Raw genomic sequence first — 26,385 nt, forward strand, 5'->3', positions numbered from 1 at the left:
TTGAAGCTAAAGCACCAATTATGAAATGTTGAAACCAAGTAGGAGGGCACATTTTGCCCGAGACAACTTCCCAGTAGTATTCTTCCCCAGTGACTCGGTACACTGCAGCCTCCACCACAACATCTTGCTTGCTGAATTACAGGCAGTGACCTCAACACCCCAAAAAACAATACATGTGAAATCCTAGCCACTTCCTTTTATGGTCCCTAACACTCAGTGACCTACAACTCATTCTCTTCACTTTCTTAACTCATGTCAAGAATGCATGCATGATAATCTCACCATCAAACTATATTTTTAAAGAGAAAGAGCAATGTTAGTAATGGTCCAGGTACTGGAGGATTTAGGAGCCAAGAGAAAATGGTACGGTTTCTCCACATGTAGAGAAAGCTGCTCAGTCTTCAAACTGTTTTCATGAGTTCCATATTACTGGCTTTGCTCAGAGAGCTTAGCTGAAAAGTTGTCAGATGGAGATGAATTTCCCTTTACCATACCCCAGAGGAAGATGGGGACGGTTTCGTTTGCAATCTCATTGCAGCAGAACCCAACACATCTAACAAAGACTTTTTTGCATAAAGGGGACTAGTACAGACTCGATTCTTCGTGGAAACTGGAAAGGACCCGTTACTCAAATGTCCTCTTCATAGAATCTACATAAATAAGAATAATATTTGAAGTGGCAGAAACAAGTGAATAGTTTTATCTTCTCAACTGCATGAAAAAAGGAAACAGAAGGCTCTTATGCACAATCCTTTCCAGTAGAACTGCTGAAATGTAAAGAGACTGTTTTAAGCTGTCCTTGAAAGTAAGACATTCCTATCCATGCTGTCTGTGTCTGTTGTCCTGGGTAAGAGCTAGTAATAAGTTTAAAGAAAAAGTGAAAAACAAATAAGACATTGTTGCAGCCCTCAAGGAGCTCGTGGGTTAGTAGGGAAGCAGGCAAGTAAACAGATGATCAGGTCTAAGTGCAATGACAGAGAGGAACAGAGATCCTAATGGGAATGCACAAGAAACATGCCTGACTCGGAGATCAGGGAGGCTTTCTCCTGATGATTTGTTGAACCGAGTCTTCAAGGGCCAATAGTTCACCTGGTTTGGTGGAAATTTATATTTGCGTAGGTATGACAAGCTCACTTGTCAGAGTGAATGCTAATAAGCAGTGCCAATTAGGAAACTGAGAATAACTCAGACGTCATAAAGCAGAATCATTGAAACTTGATACCAATAAGAAGATAGGCTATATTGACCAGAACACGACTCTACCTTTCATCATGACTTTTGATCCTCGAGAAACAGAATTTTTTCCACTAGGAAATACAGTAACTTGATATCTGATACGAGTAGGTTCTGCTTAGGGATTAAACTATCCCATCATTTTACAATGAAGAAACTGAGGTGCTGAGAGAGGGACTAATACATAGTGGCCATACAAGTAGTGAGTGAAAAAACACAGATTTAAACCCAGATCTGATTCCAATGTCCATCTTCCTTGTGCCACACCACCCAAGACTATGCCAATACAGGGACCAAATAGATATCTACATATGGGTTCCCCTGAAAAGGGCACCTGCCTTCTCACCCCCATTCCACTTCCCACCCAACTGCCTGGAATTAGTGTTTAGCTTATGAGTCTGGTAAGAAAACATACTAAACCAGAAAGATAACATTTGAAGTTAATATAAATTCTCATCCTTTTTCCTTGTATTTGGAGTCTTCTTCTTTCTCATCATCCACAAACATTGACTGAACACCTGCCTACAGGGCACCGTGCTGAATGATGTACATACTAATGAGTTTAAACTGGGGCCCCGCCCACAAGGACTTACTGGGATGGCCGGACACATGCCTAGTTTGGGTAAATACTTAGTAGTCTGAGGGAAGGATGAGAGGTAGAAACAATACAGGAATTCACAGGAGGGAGTGATCGCCAGAGAACCAAACTAGAATATAGGCTTCATGAGGGCAGGGTGCTTTGTGTTTTGTTCACTGCCATATCCCCAGCACCTAAAACAGTTTGGAACCTAGTAAGTGCTCAATAAATATTTGTAGAATTAAATAAATAGCTTCTTGACATTTTCCAGGGGGAGAAAAGTCCGGACATTTATCACTTGGAGAATAATTCCCAGTCCTGTGTGCACTGCATATTGCAGCTTTTACTCATGGTGCACCACACAAACTCCCGAGGGAGACTTGTAGAAACGACTGCTCAGCCTATGGCTTAAACCTTTGCAAAAGCCTTGCAAAGCTGTGCCCTCTGCAGCTCCCTACCATGGATGGGTGTTCCCCAGCGATGAAGGGTAGGTAATGTGGAACCAGGGTTTTTTGTTTGTTTATTTGTTCATTATGACCTCAAGCTCTTTTCAGCAAAAGGCACAGCCCTTTGATAGTAATGCAATTCTGGGAGATATGACTCCATTATTTGCTTGGCTCATCTAACTAGGCAGAACACAGATTCTGATTCCAAAGCAAGCTCCTTTAACGAGTTTTGGTTAGGCTTAAATGATAAACAGTTGCGATTACTGTCAGTAGGTATAGGTTGTAAATCTCTGTCTTAGATGCTTACATTCCATTAAGGGGGACTCAAGCGGGCATCACAATACAATTCCCTTTAAAATGTGGAATCCAGAAAGAAAAGCAGCTTCAAAAGCAGTCATTTGTGCATCCCCAAATGGTCAAGTTCTTGGTCTTCCAAGGCTTTGTATTGGGTTATGATTTTGTCACTTATTTATCTTTATCATTGTACAAATTCTTATTACCTTTGGCTTCCAGAGCTTGGGAAGATATGTGTATGTATCAGATGTATCAGAACAGTGAAGGGAAACCAAGCATTCACATAAAAAAATAAGAGAAGATAAAGCCATCCTGCTCTCACCATGACTTACACTAACCTCGTGGTACCACAGTGCTGTGCCAGCATGTAATTTCAAGTCAAAGATGTATATTAACATGAATGGAGAAGGATCCGATTTTGTAATAAAAAAGAAATGCTAAATGTGTGTGCCCTCTGACTTTTTCCAAAAGCACACAAAGCTGAAATCATTTTCAGCTCTGTGGGCACACCTCCTAAGAAATTAGAACATCACGTACCACCACACAGATACGGTGCTGAACGTACTGCCCGCTGTGATCCTTTCACCTCTCAAGGGGTGCGGTTCAGAAGGTACTGGGTTTATGGCAGAGTAGAAGGAAAAAATAAAAAGAGAAACACACCTAGAGTAGTATTATACTCTAAAATCAAAAGTCTCTGACTATGAAACTTTCCTGGATTAAAGCAATACAGGGCTTCCCTGGTGGCGCAGTGGTTGAGAGTCCGCCTGCAGATGCAGGGGACACGGGTTCGTGCCCCGGCCCGGGAAGATCCCACATGCCACGGAGTGGCTGGGCCCGTGAGCCATGGCCTCTGGGCCTGCACGTCCGGAGCCTGTGCTCCGCAACGGGAGAGGCCACAGCAGTGAGAGGCCCGTGTACCGCAAAAAAAAGAAAGAAAGAAAAAAAAGAATAAATACAGCCTTGTAGAGCTTTATTTTTTTTTCAAAGCAGTTTTGCAAAGTATCTCCTTCCATCCTCTGAGGTTGGTAGGGTTAATAGTGTTTTCTCCATTACATAGATGAGAAACAGACACATATGAAGGTTAAATAACTTGCCTGAGATCACATCGTTAAGAGAGCTGAATTCTAGTTCTTGTTCCCAAAACAGTTACACCCATTTTACGTCTAGAAGGACGCATTTGGAAAGCAGCAATGGAAGTCTTGCTATACCATAGTAACTATGCCCTAACCCAGTCAGCTCCCCTGCTTTTGAAAGATATGGCAAATAACATTTACTTGGTGCTTGGGCATTTCTCTTTCCCCCTTCCTCACTCTGTTTCCTGAAGGAACAATTAAGATCCGTCTGGGACTAATTATAGCGATTCTTGAATTTGAACTTGCAGCCATTACCCAATTGAGGTCACTTATTTTAAATTAACTTGCCTGGTCAGAACACAGTTTGGTTATCTTCAGAGCCCAGTGCAGGGAGGCACCAGCTCACTCAGACTTTTAATTAACTAGCTAAATAACCTGCACTGTGACAAACTGCCTATGATTTGATGGAGTCATTCATTTGCATTAAGACAAGGATCAAAATGCATTGTCAGAGCTTCAGGGACTGAGTCTTAGAAACCTTCACACAGTCTCTTGTTCAAGGCTGTGAGCCTCTTCCCTTTGGTTCCCTCTAATTATTTTTCCTGTGCTTTTGTTCTGATTATCCAACATTTATCACAAGTGCAGCTTGTGACTAAACAATGACAACTCATGTCGTATGCTGATAGGGAATCGAAAATGGGAGTCATAATCATATGAACCAAGCCCAAGGCTTTGAGAAATACTTAGGGGAAACCAAAGGGGAATTTCCCAGGATGCTCCACAATAAAGGAGAATTTCCAAAGATTGAGGCTATAACTGCTCCGTACTTAGGTAATAATACATAACAAAAGTAGGTACTCAGTCTTTACTGAATCCATGGTGGGAGCTGATCATTCCACAGAAACAATGATAGTTCTTATGATTCGTAATTATCATTATAGCTGCTAACACTTAGCAACTGGGCTTGGAGGCAGACATATGATTTTGACTCCAGGCTCCATCACGTTCTGCCTGTAAGGCCTCAGGCAAGTTACCCAACTTCTCTGTGCTTCAATTTCCTAACATGGAAGATGAAATTAATTGTAGTGCCTAACTTGCAGGGTTGTGTAAGGATTCGATGAAATAAAGCATGTACAAAAATCACTTTACACAGTGCCTTGTACACAGTAAGTGCTCAATAAATGTTAGCTTATGTTTGTCTTCTGTCCCACCACCAGGCCTTTGTCCAGGGCATCTTCCCACCTGGGATCCTCCTTCCCTTCTCTCTGCCAAAAACAGTTCCCCTGCATCATTCAAAATCTAGTCTAAAAGACATCTTCCTCTCCAGGGCGGAAGCCTTCCTTGCATCTGAGTTTGTTCAATGCCCATCCCCACAGTACATTTTTCTAGATTTTATATTATTTTAAATGGCACCTTCAGTCTACTGACTCATAAGCAATGTGGACTTTTCTTCAGGGTGTACTGAAGCCTTCCGTGTTAGAAACATTTATTAAGCACCACCTTGGTGCCATACACTGGGGCTGTGTGCTGTGGGGAAAAAGACGAGTAAAGAGAGAGAGGGGTGGAAGAAAGGGAAGGAATATTGGTTGAATCCCTTAATATCATGGGCATTCTGCTGGGAATTCTGCATTTAGGCCTTAAAATAACCTCAAGAAATAGCTGCCATTATGATCCCTACTTTATAGATGTGGAAAGTGAGCATCAGCGAGGGAAAATGACTTGTCCAAGGTCACTCAGCTACAAAGAGGAAGAACTAGGTCGGTTCTAGGTCGGTCTGACTCTAGAGGCCACTCCCACCACCATCATGTTTTACTACCTACCTCATTTTTTTTTTATCAATTGCAGTGACGCATATCAAAGCAATATGTAAACGATAAAGTACAATACATGTGACATAAAGTCACTGCAGTTATAGCAGATGCTGTTGGTGCCCCACCCATGTTTGGCACTAGCCTTTTTCATACGTGCCAATGGCATCCTATTGTAAGCACGTGCGATTCTCCACTTGAAGACTTTCTCTCAGCCTGAGAGTCAGACAAGTCAGAAGTGTTGGGGAGGAATTAATCCTCCTGACAGAAGCTACCAGCCAGCGGTGAACAGGAATTGAAAGACTCAGACTTCAGCTTCCTGGCCCTTCAGGTGGGTGTGCGGCACACCACTCCCAGAGGTGCTCAGAGCTACCCTGCTCATTCATGCACCTGCGCTGGCTTCTTTCCCTTTGCTGTCCCATGTCCTCATTCCCCTACCAGCGCATCCTGGAATCAACTCCCAATTAAACCACTGGCCCTCAAATCTCTGTCTCAGGGTTTACCGAGAAATTCCTCCTTTGGCACCTTTCCCAGGAGTCTGGGTGGGTGTTCTCAGGCTGCCCCCTCCCTGCCCACGGCTTCCCATGGGAGGTCCCCAAGGGAGCACCCCCATAAGCTCAATATCTCCCTTCCTACCCCCTTTCATGAGAATCCATCATTGACAGTCCTGCTGTTAGCTTTTCAAAGTGCATTTATTATCATATGGAAAGGCAGTTCTTTGAGTTCAGTGTGCATCAGAATCACCTGAGTGTTAAAATGCAGACTCCGTGGCCCTAACCCAGACTTTGTGAATCAGAATCTCTAGAGAGGGGTACCCAGGTGCTTGCATCTTCACAGATTCTCCAGCTGATCCACTTTGAGAAATACTGTCCTAAGACATTCCCGAGGTTGAGCTACCAAGGAATGTGAATCGTGTTCCTCAGTGTTCTCTCTACAGCCAAGGCCTCTGTGGATTCAAGTGAGAAAGCCTGGAATAGCTATGCCTCCTTGCTCCTGAAATGAAGCGTAGATGAGCCAAGTCCAGTTGTTACTGTCAGAGTGGGGCGGCCCGAGACTCCTGAGCAATGGTGTATAATGCAGAGGAGAGATCCATCCTCCTGACCCTGCCAAACTTCTGCTCTCACGCCTCTCACCACCCAGCCCCAGCCCCTGTTCTCTCCTGTGGTAGAAACACTGTGATGACTACACGTGAAAAGTTAGGTTATGGCCTGTGCTCCTTTGTCTCTGGGCAGAACAATCCCCTACCTCCCCACACACATCTTCTTCAGAGCCACAGTTCCTGTGTGGTTTGAATTCAGCGTTTTGATCAATGATGCAGGCAGGAGAGGAAGGGGCGGTGGAGGGTAGCAATGTGAGTTACCTTGTTGTTGGTTAACCCCCAGTTCAGCTTATCCCCCTGAACTCCAAGTGCAAACCTCAGCTCCTTTCCTGTACCTCCAACCCAGTGCTATCCTAACCAGTGGCCTCAATACCCCTCTGCAGCAAGCTCTGATACCGCTCCAAATCCCTCACCCCATAGCGGCAGGAAACTACTTCTCTACATTTTAGAAGTGAAGACATAAAATCAGGGAAGGCTTCATGGAAGAGGCTGCATATAAGCTGGGCCTTGAAGGATAGATGTGATTGCCGCAGGGGAGGATAGAGGGAGGGAGCACTGCAATAGGAATAAGGCAGGGAAAACCTAACTAATATAGGTAGGATAAGCATCAGGCACTGTGTTAAGAGCTTTAGATACATTATTTCATTTATTCCTCACTGCAAGTCTGTAAAGTAGGTGCTAATGATAGACCTATTTTACAAATGGGGACATTGAAAGAGAGAGTTTAAGTTAACTGTCCAAAGTCACACAGCTATAAAAGGGCAAAGTAGGGACCCAAACCCAGGTAGTCTAGCCTATACTCTTGACCACCTTACTTCACTGCCTCTCAACTACTATGTTCCCTGTTTTACAGATGGAAAACTGACACTGAGAGTTTAAGTAACTTGCCTAAGTTTATGTAGCTTGTAATCGGCAAAGCTGGGATGCATTGGCCTTAGCAGATCGCCTTTTATTTACTGTATAACCATTTATATCCCTTCTAACTTAGTTTTTCCAGTGAATCATTTCAGTCACAATTTCTTATAGAGCCAGCCCTGGCTTACCATCACAACAAATGCCTATAGTTGGTCCAAATAAAAATCTTCCCTCTAGTGTGTAAGCACTGTGGAACAACAAGGCTCTCCTGAAATCAAGAGAAATAGCCCTCTGAAATACATCTCTCTTTGTTTTCAAAATAGCATTCTCTTTAAGTCACCTGTTTGTCAGGCTCCCACTTATAAAAACCACAGGAAAAATATTCTTTAGGTCTTCAGTTGGAGACAAAGTACTCTCTATCTCTAACAGGTTATGAGTTAATCATTCTCTCCTCAGTCTGCTGTACATATTTCTGTTCTCACACTTCTCCTGCTGGGTTATAGTTGTCTGTTAACTTGGCAGTCTTTCCTACCCTAATGGTGAGATCCTCCAGGCTAGGGACCAGGTTTTGGTGACCTCTGTCTCCCCTGTGTCTGGCCCCAGGATTGGTACAGAGCAGGCATTCAACAAATGTTCATTGAAAGAAGAAATGAATGGAATGTGGTTAAGAAAAACAACACTTCCATCCACTAGGGACTTCAGTCTATATTCCTTCTGAATCCAGTGGTATGCAGGTAAACTGGCTCTCAAGGTGAGGGGAGAAAGCCCTGATTTGTAGTGTTGGCTGATTTCTGTGGTGTATATACTTCCACCATGGCTGACTTCAAGCTACCAATGGTTTATCATGTCAGTGTGATCACAAAGGTGGATGAGCTATCAGATGAAGAAGAGAATGGAAGTTCAAATAGCCAGAGTGAAAGACCAAACCAAACATTTGTGAATTAGGAGAATTCTGTGTTTTACCTCCCAGAAACTAAGCCTCTATCATTTGTTGTCCATTTTCAAATTGAGATAAACTTAAATGACATGGCTCCCAGAAGAGAGAGAAACCTGCCAAGTAAGCAACTATCCTGAAAACCAAAGGCCCGAGAAACACACTGGGTTTCTGAGAGATATTTACTTTTACTTGAAAATAAAAACACATTCACTTGCTTCCTTCAGCCAACAGAAAATTTCACAGATTAGGGTGTCAAATGTTGGAAGCATCGCACAGACAGAAAGTACATTCACAGAGGCAAAATCAGGGAGTTCTAAGGAGAACATCTCATTCGACACATCCCCACACCATGTTTCTTCCTCTCCCCTCCTGACTTGAAGGCCTCAACATCCTGGGATGAACCTGGGTCGCTAAAACTCTACCCAACCGTCCATGGTTCAGTTTTGCACACAGCAACGGAGCTAGTAAGTAAATGGCAGGATTTGAATCCAGAACCATCTGACTTCAATGATTACGGCTCTTTCTAGTACATCACCTTTAATAGATACCTATTTGTTCTAAGCTTTAAGGGTGATTCAGATCACATCTATAAAGAGTTTTAGACTCTTACAAGTTTCAATTCTATAAGGCGTCATTTCAGGTGAGATACTAGAGTTGTTGATCCTGATAAATATCTAAAGATGGGAAAGTGTGACTCTTGGGCCAGTGAAGAAGTCCCGCGTTATCCCACCCATCCCCTAGTGGTTGTGGCTGGAAAAGACACATATTGGAGTGACTATTCAGCCTTATGCCAGATGTTGCCTTTCCTTTTTCTTTTTTTTTAAATACAAATAATGAGTCTAGTGGCACTGCCAAGCCTTCTACTTACCACCCATACAGTCCTTCAAGTAGATCTTGAAATTCAGGATTATAGTGCTTTGGGCCCAAACAATTTTGTAAGATCTACAGAGAGAAGAAAAAAGATACAACTTAATATTTAGAATAAAGTTGTAAATATTAAAACAAAAGTTGCTATAAGTGTGAACATAAAATAGGTGACAGTAAATTTCATAAAAGTATGCATAAAGAACACTGTTATTTAAAATGTATTGTTTAAAATAAATTATCGCTGATTTGGGGGGATAGCCAATGCAAAATGCAGAGACTACAAAAGTCATACATATGGCTATGTTGAAGAGAAACTAATGTTCTTTTTGCTGTATTATTCTAGGTTGAATACTAGTTAAAATCACCCCTACCTCACCTCCCGGAAAAAACATCTAGAGTTATTTCCAAATAAAAATAGGGTGCTGTGAAAGGTCTTCTAGATGAGATACTCCAAGAAAAGACACAGTGTTTGGAAATGCATCACATTACAGGAAGTTAGCTGATGGAAAGTTCCAGATGTTTTAAGTATTTATTATTGGCCCTATGACCAAGAACTCCAGCTGATCAAAGGTGCTGGGCTTCCTAGGTGGGGCAGTACATGGAAATTGCCTTAGGAAAGGCTTTGTAAGTTTCCACATCTGTCATTTGTACGCAGTCCCAGGCATTATCTGCTACCTCCCAAACTGCCCATCATTTTGCTCCCTTACGAGACTCGTGAACCTTTGAAAGTAGACAGGGATACTCTTAAGATTTGAACCATAAGGCAAATTAACCATATTTTATCTGGACAGGAAGATATGATCTTTATTCTCTTCCTAAAGACACGACTGCGTTCAGGCAATATTACCCACCACTCCTGATGGTACACCAGAGGATTTTCAGTGACATCTGGATGAATAGATTCTATTTTCACACAGTTGTATTTATTTTCTTGTATGTAGTTTCATGGATATTATTGCTTTGGACACTGCTAACTTTAAGTAAATGAGTAGCTATAAAGATAAATATTAAGAAAATAATAGTATTGTGGTATGTGGATAGATCACAAATTGTTAAGGAAGTTTGTAAGGAAATGAAATTCGAGAAATGATGTTTAAGGGCTAATACAATGAGGTGTTCCCACCAAGATTAACATGCATTGAAATGGTCCCTTATTCCTACGAGCAGGAATAATCTGTTGCTCCTTTAACTTACTTGTGGCCATTTACTGCCTCTTATTTGTATATTCTCTTTGCCTCTCCCACTGTTTACATCTTCAGCATATTCCATTCGTCTTAGTGAATGCAATATTGAAGTCTGGGAAGTGAAACTTCCCAAAGACATGTTTCTTTGGTGAAATCCTTGTCCTCTAATCTTCACATCGTAGCATCTTATTTGATGATTTTACATTTGATAAAATAGATTTTATTTTCTATTCAGTTGCCTTCTCTCTGCATAAGCTTCCCCTGAAGAGAGTATACACAGTGATGAGATTTCTCGGTTATACTCCCATTTTCCTTCTTTATGAAAAGCTTCAGCCTTTTGTTTTCCATCTGTACCACCCCCACTACTGGGCTGACTTTGGGTGATTGGCTCTTCTCGGCCTCACTAATCCAGCACATTTATTCAAGTCAGATGACTGCAATATGAAGCACTGTCATTCGGTTAGAAAGCGTGTGTGTGCAGATTGAGATGATTAGAAAAATAATTCTAAAGGAATGGACTTCTGATATATGTTTACTAAGACTAAAGCAATTTAGTAGCTCGGGGTTTTCATTCAAGAAAATGAACGGCTTTTATCATATCTGATGGAAGACTTCTTTGGGGAAGTCTGGCATATTCTGAGGCTGATTTCTGTAGCTTACCACCATTTAACCCCCAACACAGCTGAAATCAGATAGGTTGCCGTAGGACAGCAGTATCTTTTTGTAACTGAGGAAGTAGAAAAGGGAAGGGGGCGCTGAAGAAATGTCTTCTCTTTGAACACACACCAAAAAATGTGGTCTAATAGCTTTTTCTTAAAGAGAAAATACCTATGTAACAGGTAAATCTGGTGAATTAAAACCAGAAACCTCCCTCATTTCTGCCCCCCCACCAGCCCTCCACATGTTCTCAGGGTACCTAAATCAAAGAGAAACAGATTAAGGTGAACGGCAAGGAATGTTCTGTTCTGTACTCAAAGCAAGATCAATCTTTATACATAGATCCTTTTTTGGCACCGATGTAGAAAATCCAAACATGGAGATACTTAGGTCTGCAAATAACCTAATCTGCATACCAGATGGATCCAAGGGAAAAAACATAGACACTTTTCCACACACATATTTTTTTTAAATATGAGCATAGAAAAACAGATGCTTTTGCTCCCAAAGGGTCTGTGGGCCTCTCTCGAGTAGTCTTATGGAGCAATTTAACTTCAGATTTCTAAAATTATGAAAATGTCTAGATTAAGCATTAAATTGGAAGAGAAAGGGCCTCTAGAAAACCAGCTGAACATCTTCTGAATTATTATTATTTTTTTACATCTTTACTGGAGTATAACTGCTTTACAATGGTGTGTTAGTTTCTGCTTTATAACAAAGTGAATCAGTTATACATATACATATGTCCCCATATCTCCTCCCTCTTGCGTCTCCCTCCCACCCTCCCTATCCCACCCCTCTAGGTGGTCACAAAGCACTGAGCTGATCTCCCTGTGCTATGTGGCTATTTCCCACTAGCTATCTATTTTACGTTTGGTAGTGTATATATGTCCATGCCACTCTCTCACTTTGTCACAGATTACCCTTCCCCCTCCCCATATCCTCAAGTCCATTCTCTTAGTAGGTCTGTGTCTTTATTCCCATCTTACCCTTAGGTTCTTCATGACATTTTTTTTCTTATATTCCATATATATGTGTTAGCATATGGGATTTGCCTTTCTCTTTCTGACTTACTTCACTCTGTATGACAGACTCTAGGTCCATCCACCTCATTACAAATAACTCAATTTGGTTTCTTTTTATGGCTAATATTCCCTTGTATATATGTGCCACATCTTCTTTATCCATTCATCTGTCTATGGACACTTAGGTTGCTTCCATGTCCTGGCTATTGTAAATAGAGCTGCAATGAACATTTTGGTACATGACTCTTTTTGAATTATGGTTTTCTCAGGGTATATGCCCAGTAGTGGGATTGCTGGCTCATATGGTAGTTCTATTTGTAGTTTTTTAAGGAACCTCCATACTGTTCTCCATAGTGGCTGTACCAACTCACATTCCCACCAGCAGTTTTAATTCTCAGTGATACCCAGCCCCCAGTTTCACAGAGAAGTGGTTGGGGGAGTCAATAAAGGGAGGTCTCCCCCAAATGGGTAGACTAGGATTCACTGACTTCTTCAACAAATAATTTAATGCTCTGCCATCTGCATGGTTCAGTGAATGAAACTACTGCTGAAGTTTCAGTGAATGAGGATTGTGGCATTATTTCTTTCAGGTCCTATTTGTGGGCATAAAAATAAATCTCCTTAAAACAATGAATTTTATCTACATTTCACACATATTCTCTCATTGCATTTATCATATCTACCATTGTATCAAGCTATCCATCTTCTCCAACAAATCTTACAAAGGCACAGTGAACACACAACATGGATCCGGGAACTTGATATTTCCTCCTTAAATTTCACAGTAGACGGTAAAACGGCTTTTATACTTGAAGTTCTGAAACTAGTTCAGAAAGAGCGATTATAATTACTGTAAAAGCAAAGTTGAATATTCTCTTGGTTACCAAAGTCATTAAAGAACCGAGGGCACAATTTATGCCTTGTTCATCTGTAACAGATGGAAAGAAAAAAGATTTAAGACTAACTGAACAAGAACCGCTCCCATTGACTAGTTCCTTTGTGCACCGTATTACGCACAAGCCTCCCATCCCACCCCTACTCCCATAAGCCCTGCACCAAAAATTCAAAGAAAGGAAAGATCAGGAGCAAAACATGACACTTTTGGCAGTGAGGCCTCACTTACCTCACATCAGTAGGATCATTGCTGCCCTACGTGAGTAACATTTCAAGATAATTGAAATGTACTCTCTTAAGTATCGGGAATTTGAGCATTTCTGATGGAAACCTTCCCTCAGATGTATTATAATTTCCCTAGGTTTTTCAGCAGAAATTACTGAACGCAATAAGCCATACCCTGATGAGTCAGGCACTCAGGATGAACATCCATGATTATACTGTGACGTAGTACAATGTTGTCTGCTTTTTGGGGGGACTCATCCTTCCCCTTTAAGTCAGTTTGTCACTTCCTCTGCTGCTAATGCACCTCTTTCTAATACCACCACCCCCCTCCATACTCACCCCTTCTAATTTGTAGCTTTTCACTTACTGTGAACTAGAAAACCAAAATTGGTAAGAACTGTATGTTAAGTAAGAGTTAAGAAGGCACTGAAAGTAAGGATGAGGAAATAATTACGGCTTTTAACGCAACAGCTTTGTGACACCTAAAGGTTCCTATCTTTAGATAACTTTCCCACCTCTTCCAGTTTAAACTAAATTTTGAAAGGGTAGTGCTGTGAGAGAACTACCTTCAAATAAGTGAGTTTGTTTTGCACAGACCATCTGGGCATGGATTAAAGCAGATATTCTAATAGCTTCAAGTTTTTCTGAACCTGAAAAACACTATCTTAGTGAATGACCTCTCTCCACAGTTATTTAACCCCACATAATTACATAAGGCACATCCCAAACACTTTTGTAGATATTATTCAGTTTGATTCTGACAACAGTGCTGAGATAGGAAAGGCCAGGCTCATGGTCCCAGATTACAGGTAAGGAAATGGAGGCTGGAGAAAGTTGAGTGATTTGCCCACAATCAAACTGAGTACGTGACAAGCCTGGGCTCCTGGGTTCTCTTTCGGGGGTCGTCTAACACTTATGTTTTCTGTGGCTCTCTGTTGCCTTTCTTATGCTCAGAAGAACACTAAACGCTGCCTCTGGTGAGACAGACTTACTCTGTTTCCTTTGGGCTTGCTTCTTTATTTCTCTCCAAGCTCTGCCAGATGTCCTTAGAAATCTTGCTCATTTTTCTAACAGAACTCAAAACCCTCTGATTTTATTATGTTGAAGGTTCTCAGGGAATTAAAAATTCAACAAATGTATCGTCCCAACTTGCCATCAAAGTTAACAAACGTCACCAGGAAGGATGTTTCTCACAAGCGGACACTGAAGAATACATCCCAGCAGATACCTAACAGCTCATTTTGTGTCACAGTGGTGTGAGAAATCACCTCCTCAAGACATTCATTAACCTTTCATTTCCTCCGTAAATAATCAGTCAGATATGTGGCTCACATTTTAAATTAATCAAAAATAGCTCGCTCTCTCTCTCTCTCTCTCTCTCAGTACTTAAAATGAATTGAAATAAGCATGATATTTAAATATGTGGTTCCACACCTCTGGGCCAGCTTAAACCTCATCTCCTCCAGGGAGCCTTCCCTATCCATCCCAGCAGGCCTTAGACATCTCTTCTTCCTCTTCTCCAAGAACCTACAGTAATTCTTGTTATTTGACATTTAGCACATATTAAGAAACCATGTAATGTACTGCCAAGAGAGTGGGTTCTAGAGGTACACAGACCTAGGTTCTAATTCCAGCTTTAGCATTTCTTAGCTGTGTGGCCTTGGGTAAATTACTTAAATTCTCTTTGGTTGAGATTCCTCATCTGTAAAATAAAACTTATGATACTTAATCTGTTTAATTGTTCTAGGGATTAAATACAGCACCTAGCGCAGTGCCTGGCATATACTAGGAACTCAATTAAAGGCAACTGTTTTTAATATTATCATTATGACCTTTTATATATAGTTCTGGTTTGATATGTGTACATTGTTTTCTCAAACTGTTTTTAGACCCTTGACAGCTGTGTCCATAGAGGAATATATGGTGAAGTTTAATGGCCCCTTACTTGCACAGGTTCTTTCTGAGGCCTTATTCCAAATACTGTATTCATAATTTTGTATTATTTTTCTTAAAGAGGGCTCTTAAAGTGATATTAGCTTCAGGCCTGCACAAAACCTGGTTGTGCCTCTGGTTGTGTCTTTAACCTCTATCATATCCCCCTCCTCACTCCCACTCCTGCATACAGTCAGTACTCAAAACAATGACATTTTATAAAATCTTCAATTAACCAGAATTTTTGCTGTACTTAACTATAAGGAAATAAGCTTATGTCAGGTATTTTGTGAAAAACTTTCAACTGCCAACCAATACATTTAGTTGGAAAATATTCAATCCACTTACATATTTTGAGATAATAAAAATGCGCTTTGTAAACTGTAAAGCTTAGCATTAATACAGTGCTACTCATGAAAATTATGATAAGAGTGATGACCCTAAGGCAGGGTTTCTCAATCTCGGCACTATTGACACTTTTGGCTGATAATTCTTTGTTGTGGGGACTGCCCCGTGCATTATAGGATATTTAGCAGCATCTCTGGCCTCTACTCACTAGATGCCAGTCACCCCTCCTAGATGTGACAATCAAGATTTCTCCAGGCATGGCCAAATATCCCCTAGGGGAAAAATCCCTTCCCTCAATACCTTAAGGCACATTCAGCACCAAAAGATGTACAGATGTTCACAAGTCTTTCATATTAAGGTAAGAAAAGAAAGGCAAGCATTTTAGAAAAGTTTTTTTTTTCTCAACTGCTTCTGCTAGAAAAGTTTTCAATAAGCAAAAGCAACCTCGATTAACCTGAAAATCACATTAACCCCATTCCTTGAGTGTTCTATTCCCTAAGCATTCCAGATAAAGAAAGAAAAATGTACCATACATTCTATTTTCTAATTTGTATGCAAAGTTCAGCCCATTTTCCAGCTCAACAGCTAAGTACAGAAATCCAGTTCATGGGTGAGGGATCATCAGTTTCATCACTTTTGCCATCTATTTTAAGTGATAATGATGCCACTGACCTGGAAGTTTAAAGAGCTTTTTTCCCTTGCTGTTGACATTTTTAACTTTCATATTAGCAATTCTTCCTGTACCCTATGCCTGAAAGTAAAATGCAACAAAAAGAAATCTGGCCCAACTAACTATGATTTACTATATACGTTTACTATAAACGACCTAACACTTTGTTGATTATTTAAAAGTAATTTGCTCTAGCCATCCCAATGACTGTGCAATTGAAAATGTCCTTGAATAAGCAATATTTCTTATTTTTTATTTCTGCAGGTTGTGATCCTGGGAAAGCATTCAAGAGGTTACCACTACATGCTTGCTAACCTGGTAAGAACAAGCAGAGTTTAAGTTTCCAGGGCATTATATTCTATTTAGTTTGTGTCGCCTGTAATTATCCCAAAAAGAAATACAAGAAGAACCTAATATGTTCTCTAGACACTTGGAGAAATGAGTCAGTAAATACTAAAACCTGAATGCAATAGCCTTGTTTTCAATTATGCTGTGTCTGTTTTAGCTGTGAAGCTTATATCCTCTTCTCATTGAAAAACTAATAATTTGATATGATTCTTCACTGATTATTCATAGATTTAATTTGGAGTTGAAATGTCAACCATTTTAATCGAGTTTAAAATGTAAAACAAGGGACAGGGGACACAAGAAACTGACTCTTTCCCCAATTAATCCAAGGGTATGTGCACATTAGTATTGGATTTGTCTTTCTAGAAACAGGCCACTACCAAATCTTTTCAAACCAGATGTGAGCAGTAGGTTTGAACATAGAATATTAAGTAATCCTGTCAAAGTGTATAGCCACCTTTCTACATATACCAAAACACAACTTGAATCTTTACCTTCAAACTCCCCATGCCTTTAAAATTTGTGACATTCTAGAAATTACTTTTTACTAAGGTTGGTTTATAGGTCTTCTTTCTCTAAAAGGACAATTGGTTTAGGAATTAACAAAGTGGCTTCTGAATCCGTAATATATGTTTGGCAGAGGTTCTGAATAATACTATCTCCCTGTAATGAAAGAGGAATGGTAAATTATCACTATGATACTAAGAATCTATTAAATTATTACATAACATGAGTCCTAGCCCCAATTTTATTTCATTAGCACAAGAGAATCATAATCATTATAGAGCTCTTAAACCAAAAGAATAGCAACAAAGGTGAAAGATTATCGTAATTATATTCTTAGATTTCTTAAATCAAAGAAAAAAATCTTGTTTTAATAATGAATATTTTAAATGAGAAAGGAAATGTTACTTAAACCTCCTTAAGAAGTGTGTGCACTCAAACACTTTATAAGATGAAGATTAGAGCTACTGCTTTGAAATGTGTGCATCTTCTCCAATAAATTGCTCAAAGTGGAGCGCTTCAGTCCATTGTAGGGATAAGTGAATCAGCTCTTTTAGGAGAAGAAATCTTGATTCATAATTTACATCTGAGTACATCCAATTTGTTTTTAGACAACTGATAGGCAAAGGATGTTTGTTGACTCACTGGGGGTTAGAGCAGGCTTTGGCAGGAAACATGGAGGTTATAGCAAGGTATCTGAGGCAGTTATTGAAGGATTTTTACCATTTCTTTCTCACCCATAAGTATTTTTGCTCTCCTTCCTTCCTTCCTCTCTTCCTTCCTTCTTCCCTCTCCCTTCCTCTTCTCCTCTGCCTAGGGTTCACTCAGCACTTATGGTACATGAGACAACTTTAGGTAGTGCACACACGAACTTTTTTTTATTACAATGGTAAATGTATTTATTTACTATGTATTAGAAAAACTAGCACATCAAAACCCAAATTTTGTGGATGCTATTACTTCATACAGGGCTAGAGATTTAACAACAAATGAAATAATTATGTCAAATGTGTCAAGTAAACAATAGCATGTTGCTATAAACAGATACAGCAAAATCTGTTTGGGGTATATGCAGTTGTGGTGGTACATGCATGACTGAAGTTTGGGAAAGAGCATTGAACTTGGGGTCAGAGACTTTGGATTGTCCTACTGACTTTGCTACTCACTAGCTATGGGATGCTGGATAAGTCACCTCACCTTTGAGGACCTCAGTTTCCATACTGTAAAACTCAGATGGGAGTGGGGAGTTCTTGAGGTATTGGTTGGATCCTTTAGAAGCAGATGCTGAGATATAAATAGAAGTGCAAGACATTTATTGGGAGTAATGCCTGTGAAAAATAAAAGGGAGAGGGACACAAGTAGAAAGGAAGCCCTTCAGACCACAATACAGGTCTGATATCAGCGAAGGAGGGGAAAAAGAAGGAAGTTTGAGGGATAGTTAGGGAGTTTGGGATTGACATGTACACACTGCTATATTTAAAATGGATAACCAACAAGGACCTACTGTATAGCACAGGGAACTCTGCTCAATATTTATGTAACAACCTAAATGGGAAAAGAATCTGAAAAAGAATAGATACATGTATGTATATAACTGAATCACTTTGCTGTACACCTGTAACTAACACAACGTTGTTAATCAACTACGCTCCAATATAAAATTAAAAGTTAAAAAAAAAAAGATCTTCAGACCATGGGATAGCACACCTGGGAGCTACAGTGCAACAACTCCATCTGGAGGAGCCCCACACTGCCCCAAAATGGTGAGCCACTGTACCCCGACCTTGCTCAGCCATTGGCTGGCAGCTGCCTGGGAAGCACCCACCTCCCACTTGAGAGCTGGGGTAAATCCTGAAGGCACCTGAAGCTGGAGACTGTCGGCTAACTCACGTCCTGGAGGCAGGTTCAATGTTAAAAGATCTAAGCCTGAGCCGTGCACATCAATGGCTGTCTCAGTTGGCATAAGGTGACCAGATGATCTGTAAAGACCTTTCCCATTCTGGATTTCTAACTGGGCCTCTCTAATCCTACTGACAATCCTTCTGAACTCTGGTTTCAATTTTGAGACCCAGACCTGACAGAAGTGAAAGCATGTAGAGTGACAGAACTGCAAGAGAAAATCACTAGGACAAGGTTGGGGAAAAGAATGGTAAACTGGATGCCTAACACAGAACTCAGAATTATGAAACCTTGGAAAGATGCCTACTACAAGAATAAGCAAAGTCTGTTCCTTCAGAAAGAATGTAATATATAGTGTCATGTCAGTCTGGATAATGAAAACATGAATTCATTTACCGTGCTTTGAGCTGCCACCCCTTCTCTTCCTCTAGTGACCTTCTTTCCATTGGAACACAGCCATGTGTCTCCATAAGTCCCTATATCAAAGTCTCTGTATCAAATTGCATATGGGCAATACAGATAGGAACCATTACTAACCTCTGGTAAAATAATGAGCCACATTATTCCTTCCGTGGTTACCGGATTTTTTTAAGCAGCTAAAAATACCCCAAAGACCCATATACATATATACACACAGCAAACCAAAACTATTTAGAAGTCATTTAGATGATCAAAAATGGGTAAGTGGGGCTAAGAAGATGTTTCCTTTCAAGATGAGCCAGCTGGATGAAAGCTGAGGACACATACACAAGGGAAGAAGTTCTCATCTGAATCTTGGTGTAACAACAGCACAGAACCACTGCCTTCTTCAACAGATGCAAAATCAAAAACACTCACACTGCCTACCTAAGCTTTCTGGAACCACCTGCACCAGAGCCCCAAGTGTCCCCTTTGCTACTAAGTCCCATCCATCTGGCAATGACTTCTATGTGCTTTTACATGGACCTTCCCTGGTAGCAATGCTAAAGTGACAAGACCTGGATATTCTGTAAATGCTTCAACAAAGACCTTTCATAGGTCAAGGTGTACATTTCAGAATGGACGACAAGCTGCAGAAAGTTCTAACTTGTTGAAATCCCTGGAAGAAACAAAAGATTTCATCGGGAGCACAGGCCAGAGATGTGATCTGGTCAGGCCAGAAGTGGACATGCCAATAATCAAAGAGTAAGTAAGTCTCTTACAAATTCTGTATCAGTCGGTGGTGTCATTTCTTTTTAGGGGTTGTTCTACAATTGATTGTTATTTCCTCTTCCAGAACCCTCCCTAAGGTGGTAATGTGTCTCTACTTTAGTACCAGAGGTAACCAGCAGGTATACAATTTGTCAGTCAAGCAACCTCTCTTTCTTTCATGGTAAGGTCCTGGATCAGGATCCTTTCCACTGCATTTCCAGGCATGTTGTGTACTGTGATTTAATTGTTTCATATATGTCAATAATAGTGTGCATTGGGCTTCCCTGGTGGCGCAGTGGTTGACAGTCCGCCTGCCGATGCAGGGGACACGGGTTCGTGCCCCGGTCTGGGAAGATCCCACATGCCGCGGAGTGGCTGGGCCTGTGAGCCATGGCCACTGAGCCTGCGCATCCGGAGCCTGTGCTCCGCAACGTGAGAGGCCACAACAGTGAGAGGCCCGCGTACCGCAAAAAAATAATAATAATAATAGTGTGCAGAACCCTAGACTAATCCTAGACATAATGAAGAAAAAAAGCACTAGACCAGGAGCTAGGAGATAGGTTCGAATCCCAAGAATTGATCTAACTAGCCTGTGACAAACCAAACCTCTCTGAACCTGTTTCCTAATCTGTAAAATGAAGAGACAGACCAGATCAGGGTTTCCCAAAGTGTGCTATTTGTACATAAGATGATTTTAGGTAGTATATGGCAAAACTTCTTAGACTGATTAGTTTTGAATTTATATTAAATGTGTATTCAAAAAAGATAACTCTCCCGTCAATTCTATGAAGCTAAATTAGATATTTAGATTTAAAAATTTAGTCGATGTAAAGAAAATATATGAGGTAAAGACTAGTTCAGATGATCCACCCATGCGGCAAAAAAAAAAAAACTGTAAAGGTGGTATATTAGAGGCTAAAATTTGAAAAACACTCCAAGGTGACTTCCAGCTCTACATTTCTTCCCTCGTGGAGGGTCAGTTTGGACCAGGGAAGGCCAGGAGTGAGAGTGTAGGCACAGCAGCTGGGTGAATATGGAGGACATAAGTGGGGGAGCACAACCAGAGCCCTGTTAGCCTTGGGATATTGTCAGAGAGCAGACTTCAAATCAGTCCGGGGGGGCAAAAGCCAAGCAAGGTGTTGAGTGCCCTTAGCTACATTCTAAACAGAGCTGCAGCTCTAAAAGATCAATCAAAGCCATTTAATAGTTGACACAGAACAAACTGGATCCGGGTTGAGATGATCCAACAACAGATGTTCAGTACCCAGACCCCCAAATAAACCAAAAATCTCCAAGCATTTGAGGCGCCCAGGGGAAACTGTAAGCCACGGTAGGACTCATTCAGTGCTGCGCCAGTTAACCTCTGCCTTAGAAGACCCGACGGTTTCCTTGCCTAGGCTGAGACTGGTCCCAGGGTTGGGGACAGTTGTGGACCCTACAAGTGGAAGTTAGGTAATGTCAGCTGCCGGCAGGAGAGGGCGTAGGACCGGTGATCAAGTTAGCCATTGTGCCAGGAGACATAAGGGGGCAGAGAGCTGACAATCTGAGACTCCTCCCTGCTGTGCTAGCTGTTTTCTTTAGGCTTTTCCTTTAATGTCTCCAATGAAAAGAGGCTCAGAAAAAATACATGACTTGTCTGAAGTCTCACAGCTAATCCATTGCCAAGCTAGGCTTCCAGTCCAGGTTGGTCAGACACTTTACCAAGAGCATCTCGCTCTTCTCATTTTACCCACTCAAGCATCTCAGTGAGACAGAAGGCCAGCCCCACAAAGGTCACATAAGAACATTTGCAAAGACATAAATGTATATGAATGACGTATAAACTATAAATTTATGAGGGTGAAGTAATCAGAGAGAAAAAGGCTTAAAAAAACAAGGACAGCTTTGTGAATCTGGGTTTGAAACGCGTCCAATGGGCCAATATGAAATGTATCTTAGCAGGCACCAGTTACATCTCCATCACTGCCTTCTCCCCTGCTACATTCATATTCATCCTCTCTCTCTCTCTCTCCCTCACACACACACACACACACACACACACACACACACACACACACACATATTCCTCTCCCCTGCTCTCTCATCCCCCTTCTTTCTCTTGCTCCCTCTTCTCTCTTTCCCTCGACATCTGCCCCATTCATATGATTAGCATGCCAGAAAATAACGATGGGGAGTACTAGATTATATCTAATTTTTCTAAAATTTTACTAAAACAAAAGCATTAGTCAAAAAATAGAACTCCAAAGAAGCATCCAGGAGTAACCAGAGCTTGGAGAAGTGAACTCTGCAGCTTCCCAGATCTAGGGATGTACCTAAAACAGAGAGGGGCCCACTCTGTTTAAAGAGAAAACAACACTCTGTAAAGTGTGAACAATAATCTTTACTCCTTCAGAGGGTCCTTGTAAGAACTGAATAATTGCAATGGAAAGCCTCTACCGTGTCCTGCACATACTGGATGCTGGGAAAGAGATGAATACAATTATTATCTTCATCTCTAATTTAAATGATTTTAAATGAGAAGTTAGCCTAAAGCAGTAAAACTGTATGATCTTTCAGACAATTCTGATGAGAATTCCAACTCTACCTTCTGATGATGTAGCCTTAGGCAAGACATTCTTTCCCCTCTGAGCTTCCATCCTTTCTTCTGGGAAACAGGGATTAAGTGACTATCCTGCAAGGCTGCTGGAGGTTTCAGAGAATGCATGTGGAACGCATGGTACACAGTGCCTGCCACACAGCTGTCACTATGGTTGTGATTATTGACATTATTGTCATGGCATTATTGGGCACCTACTACTCCTGTGCTAAAGCCCATGTCAGAGGCATTTCAGGAGAGCCAAACGAAGAGGAAACTGACTCACAGAGATGTTAAGTGACTTGCTGAGGTCACATGGTGGTGGCAGCAGTGGGGATGCAATTCAAACCCAGGCAGATCGAAGACGGTGTCCACTCTCCTTACTGCTCTTCTGTACTAAGCATCACGTTGGAAATCATTAGCTTAGGAAATCAGAGCTCATGTCCTGTGGTCTCTTTGAATTACTTTCTGGAGTCCTTCAAAAGCTGAAGGGAGACATGTTTGTCTGATTTCTAAAATCATTCATTCCTTTATTCATTCACTCATTTGCTCTTTTCACAAGAGCACAGTGTGAGTCCAGAGCCCCTCCTTAGGAAGTGTCTCCAATACAACCCAGGTGAACGAACAAAGTAGAGGGGGTTGGGTAAGTAGCACCCAAAGGGGCGGGCCTGGACAGACGGCTGCAGGGGGAACCCCAGTAGCTGGGGATGTCCCCACAGAAACTTTGGGTCTAGAAAGATTGGATAGAAATATTAACTTAGACAAACGTTCCACCCTTCTGATAAACCAAGAGACTTGCTGATAAGCGCCTGGTGGATTAATAAACACTGGAAAGCTTGGGCTCTGTGCCCGCCTTGGCCAGGCTTGCCCTGCAATGGCCCTGCTGCCTTCTCTTCTTGACACGTGTCCACAGGTGAACAGTAATCCACGCTTAACATCGGCGTCATTAAGAACATACAGAGAATCCTCCCTGCACAAGCTACTAGGTAGGACAGCACCCCACTTTTCCACGAGACCAGGGCAGCAGGCAGCATGTGCCAGTCCTGCCCTCTCTGTCCCAACACCTGAGGCAGTGTGATGTGCTGGCTAAGAGTGTAGGTTTTGAGGACAAACACATGTGGCTTCAAATCCTTGTTCTTTTATGTCTTCACTGTGAACTTGGGCAAGGGGTATGCCCTCTCTCAGTCTTAGTTTCATCATCTCTTGGAGAGAGACTGTTTTGGATGAAACTGTGTTCCACCCAGATTCATACATTGAATCATTATGTGATGGGACAGAGGTGTTAGCCAGAGCTCCAATGGTAATCATATTGCAATATATAAATGTATCAAATCACCATATTGTGCACCTTAAACTTACACCATGTTATGTGCCAAATGTATTGATGTTTCAGTTGAAAAAAATGACCTCTGCTTAATAGTGATTTGAAGGCCCATAGCTCAGGTTCTACAGCTATTTTTTTTATTAAAAAAACAAAGCAGGGCCTCCCTGGTGGCGCAGTGGTTGAGAGTCCGCCTGCCGATGCAGGGGATACGGGTTCGTGCCCCGGTCTGGGAGGATCCCATATGCCGCGGAGCGGCTGGGCCCATGAGCCATGGCCGCTGGGCCTGCGCGTCCGGAGCCTGTGCTCCGCAACGGGAGAGGCCACAACAGTGAGAGGCCCGCATACCGCAAAAAAAAAAAAAAAAAAAAAAAAAAAAACAAAGCAAACAGATAAACATCTGACCCTCTTCCTTGAGAGAATGGGGTATAGAAATTGTAGGATGTGAAAACAATGTCCCCTTTATCCCCTGTTTTGCCCCCCAAAAAAATAAATAAATAAAAAATAAAGAGAAAACAAGTTTGAATGAGATTGAGTCATGCTGTTTTGCTTGTCAATAACAACTGTTCCCTTCTGCTCCCTTCCCCTCCCAGGTCTTCTTGTTCTGTTCTCTACTCTTTCCCTTCCTTTGTACTTCCATTTTTAATGCGCTAAATAAAAAATTCAAATGCTCAAAGTCATGTGTTGTGATCACTGACACCTCAGCAGATGGCATGTAAACACAGAGCTCACTGGGCTGGAGCCCAGCCTTACAGGCAAAGGAGGTGAGCTTGAAGGGAAAAATCCCCCCTGGTCCCCAATGCCAGGAGCCCGGTCACCTACCCTGAGTACACAGCTTCTCTGGTGGCTCAGGATTCACTTTCTTCTCCAAATGAAGATAGGATACAGCACAGTATCAAGGGAATGAGGAGTGGGGACTGGGCAGGGGTCCAACGTCCTACCGTGCATTTAGAAAGGCACAGGCAATTGTCAGCTTGAAGTAGCCAACTTTGAGACTCTCATTCTCCTTCTCCAAAAATGCCTCCATTATAGTCAACCATCCCTGCCTCCTCCCCATACACCCCCCACCTGAAATTAACAAGGAAAGATCACTTCCTACTCAATGTTCTATCAAGATGCATTGAAAAAATTCTGTTTTCTCCCCCGGGCCCCTCCCACATCATATCTGCTAAAACAGTGCTTCTCAAATTATCTGTGAAGAAGGGCCAGATTTTCCCCCAAATATTCACACAATAAAAGCACAACAACAATAAATTACTAAAAAACATGAAATAAACAAAACAAGACATATAAAATACAAGCCCAAGTTTTTTTAGTATTAGATTCAACAGCCATATTACTCTGTCAACTTGCTTATAAACTAAAGGCTTATATTCAGTTTCTCTCCTTATATCATCTCTGACTGGTAACAAACAGCAGACCAGCACCAGTCCACATATAATTCAGTTAATATTACTCTAAAGATTTTTATAACAAGTTCGTTTTTCTATATACCACGTATATGCCCAATACCTTGTTCACTCTACTACAGGGAAGGCAGAACCGTATAAACATATTGAACAGACCAAACTGGCACAACTTAGAATCACTGGCATGGAGGTAGAACAGGTACTGGGACCTGTGCTGGGAATGAAGAGAAGGCAGAGGGTGGGGAGTCAAAACTCTGCATAGTATGGCCAGAGAAGGGCTTTCAGAGAAGGTGACTTTGAAACAATGATCTGAATGGTGAGAAAGGTCCAATTATATGAAGAATCAGGGAAAGTTCATGTAATGCATAGGGAACAACATGTGCCAAGGTCCTGAGGCAGAAAAGAGTTTGATACCTCTCTGAACTGTTAGAAGGCAATTTTGGCTACAGCAGAGTGAGCAACAAGATCTGGATTATCTAAGGCCTACTGCCTGGTTAAGTTTTAGCTCTTTTCAACAGCATCAGAAAGCCACTGGAGAATTTCAAGCAGGGGAGAGACATGACCTGATTTTTGCTTTAAAAAAAAATCAGTGTCAAATGGATGGATCTTATGATATTTAAATTATACCTCAATATAACTGTTAATAAAAAAGAGATCAGTGCCTATTTTTCCCACTAATAGCATTTATGTCAACTTGTAATTATTTGTATATTCATACAGATAACTCCCACTGGACTAAAGTGTTGTGAGGTTAGGGACCAAGCTGGATATGGCTCGCCATTGTACCAACAGATAGCACTTAGAAGGTTTCAAAGTATGTTTGTTAATTGGATTAGAGAATAAAACAGTGAGTGAACAATACAAGCAACCTGTAATCAAGTGCTAATTTATATGGTGTAATCTTTAACTCTATGCATTACATCCTCCCAGGAGGATGGATCTGCTTCTGGAAAAAGACTTGTGTCTCTCATTAGCAATCTGATAACTTGAGTCACCACAATTACCGTGCATTTCCCCATCAAAGCATCACCCAGA

At 41.3% G+C, this 26,385-nt stretch overlaps 1 protein-coding gene across 1 annotated transcript in view; it reads left to right on the top strand.

Moving 5' to 3' along the window:
* GRIA3 (glutamate ionotropic receptor AMPA type subunit 3) overlaps positions 1–26,385 on the top strand; it is a 287,469-nt gene that overhangs the window by 160,355 nt on the left and 100,729 nt on the right. The window contains exon 5 of the mRNA XM_082610164.1: positions 16,389–16,442. Within this exon, the coding sequence (XP_082466290.1) occupies positions 16,389–16,442 (54 nt within the window). The remainder of the gene's footprint in view (positions 1–16,388; positions 16,443–26,385) is intronic.

Source organism: Mesoplodon mirus (genome assembly GCF_964341445.2).
Source record: "Mesoplodon mirus genome assembly, chromosome: X".
In the NCBI taxonomy this organism is placed as follows: domain Eukaryota; kingdom Metazoa; phylum Chordata; class Mammalia; order Artiodactyla; family Ziphiidae; genus Mesoplodon; species Mesoplodon mirus.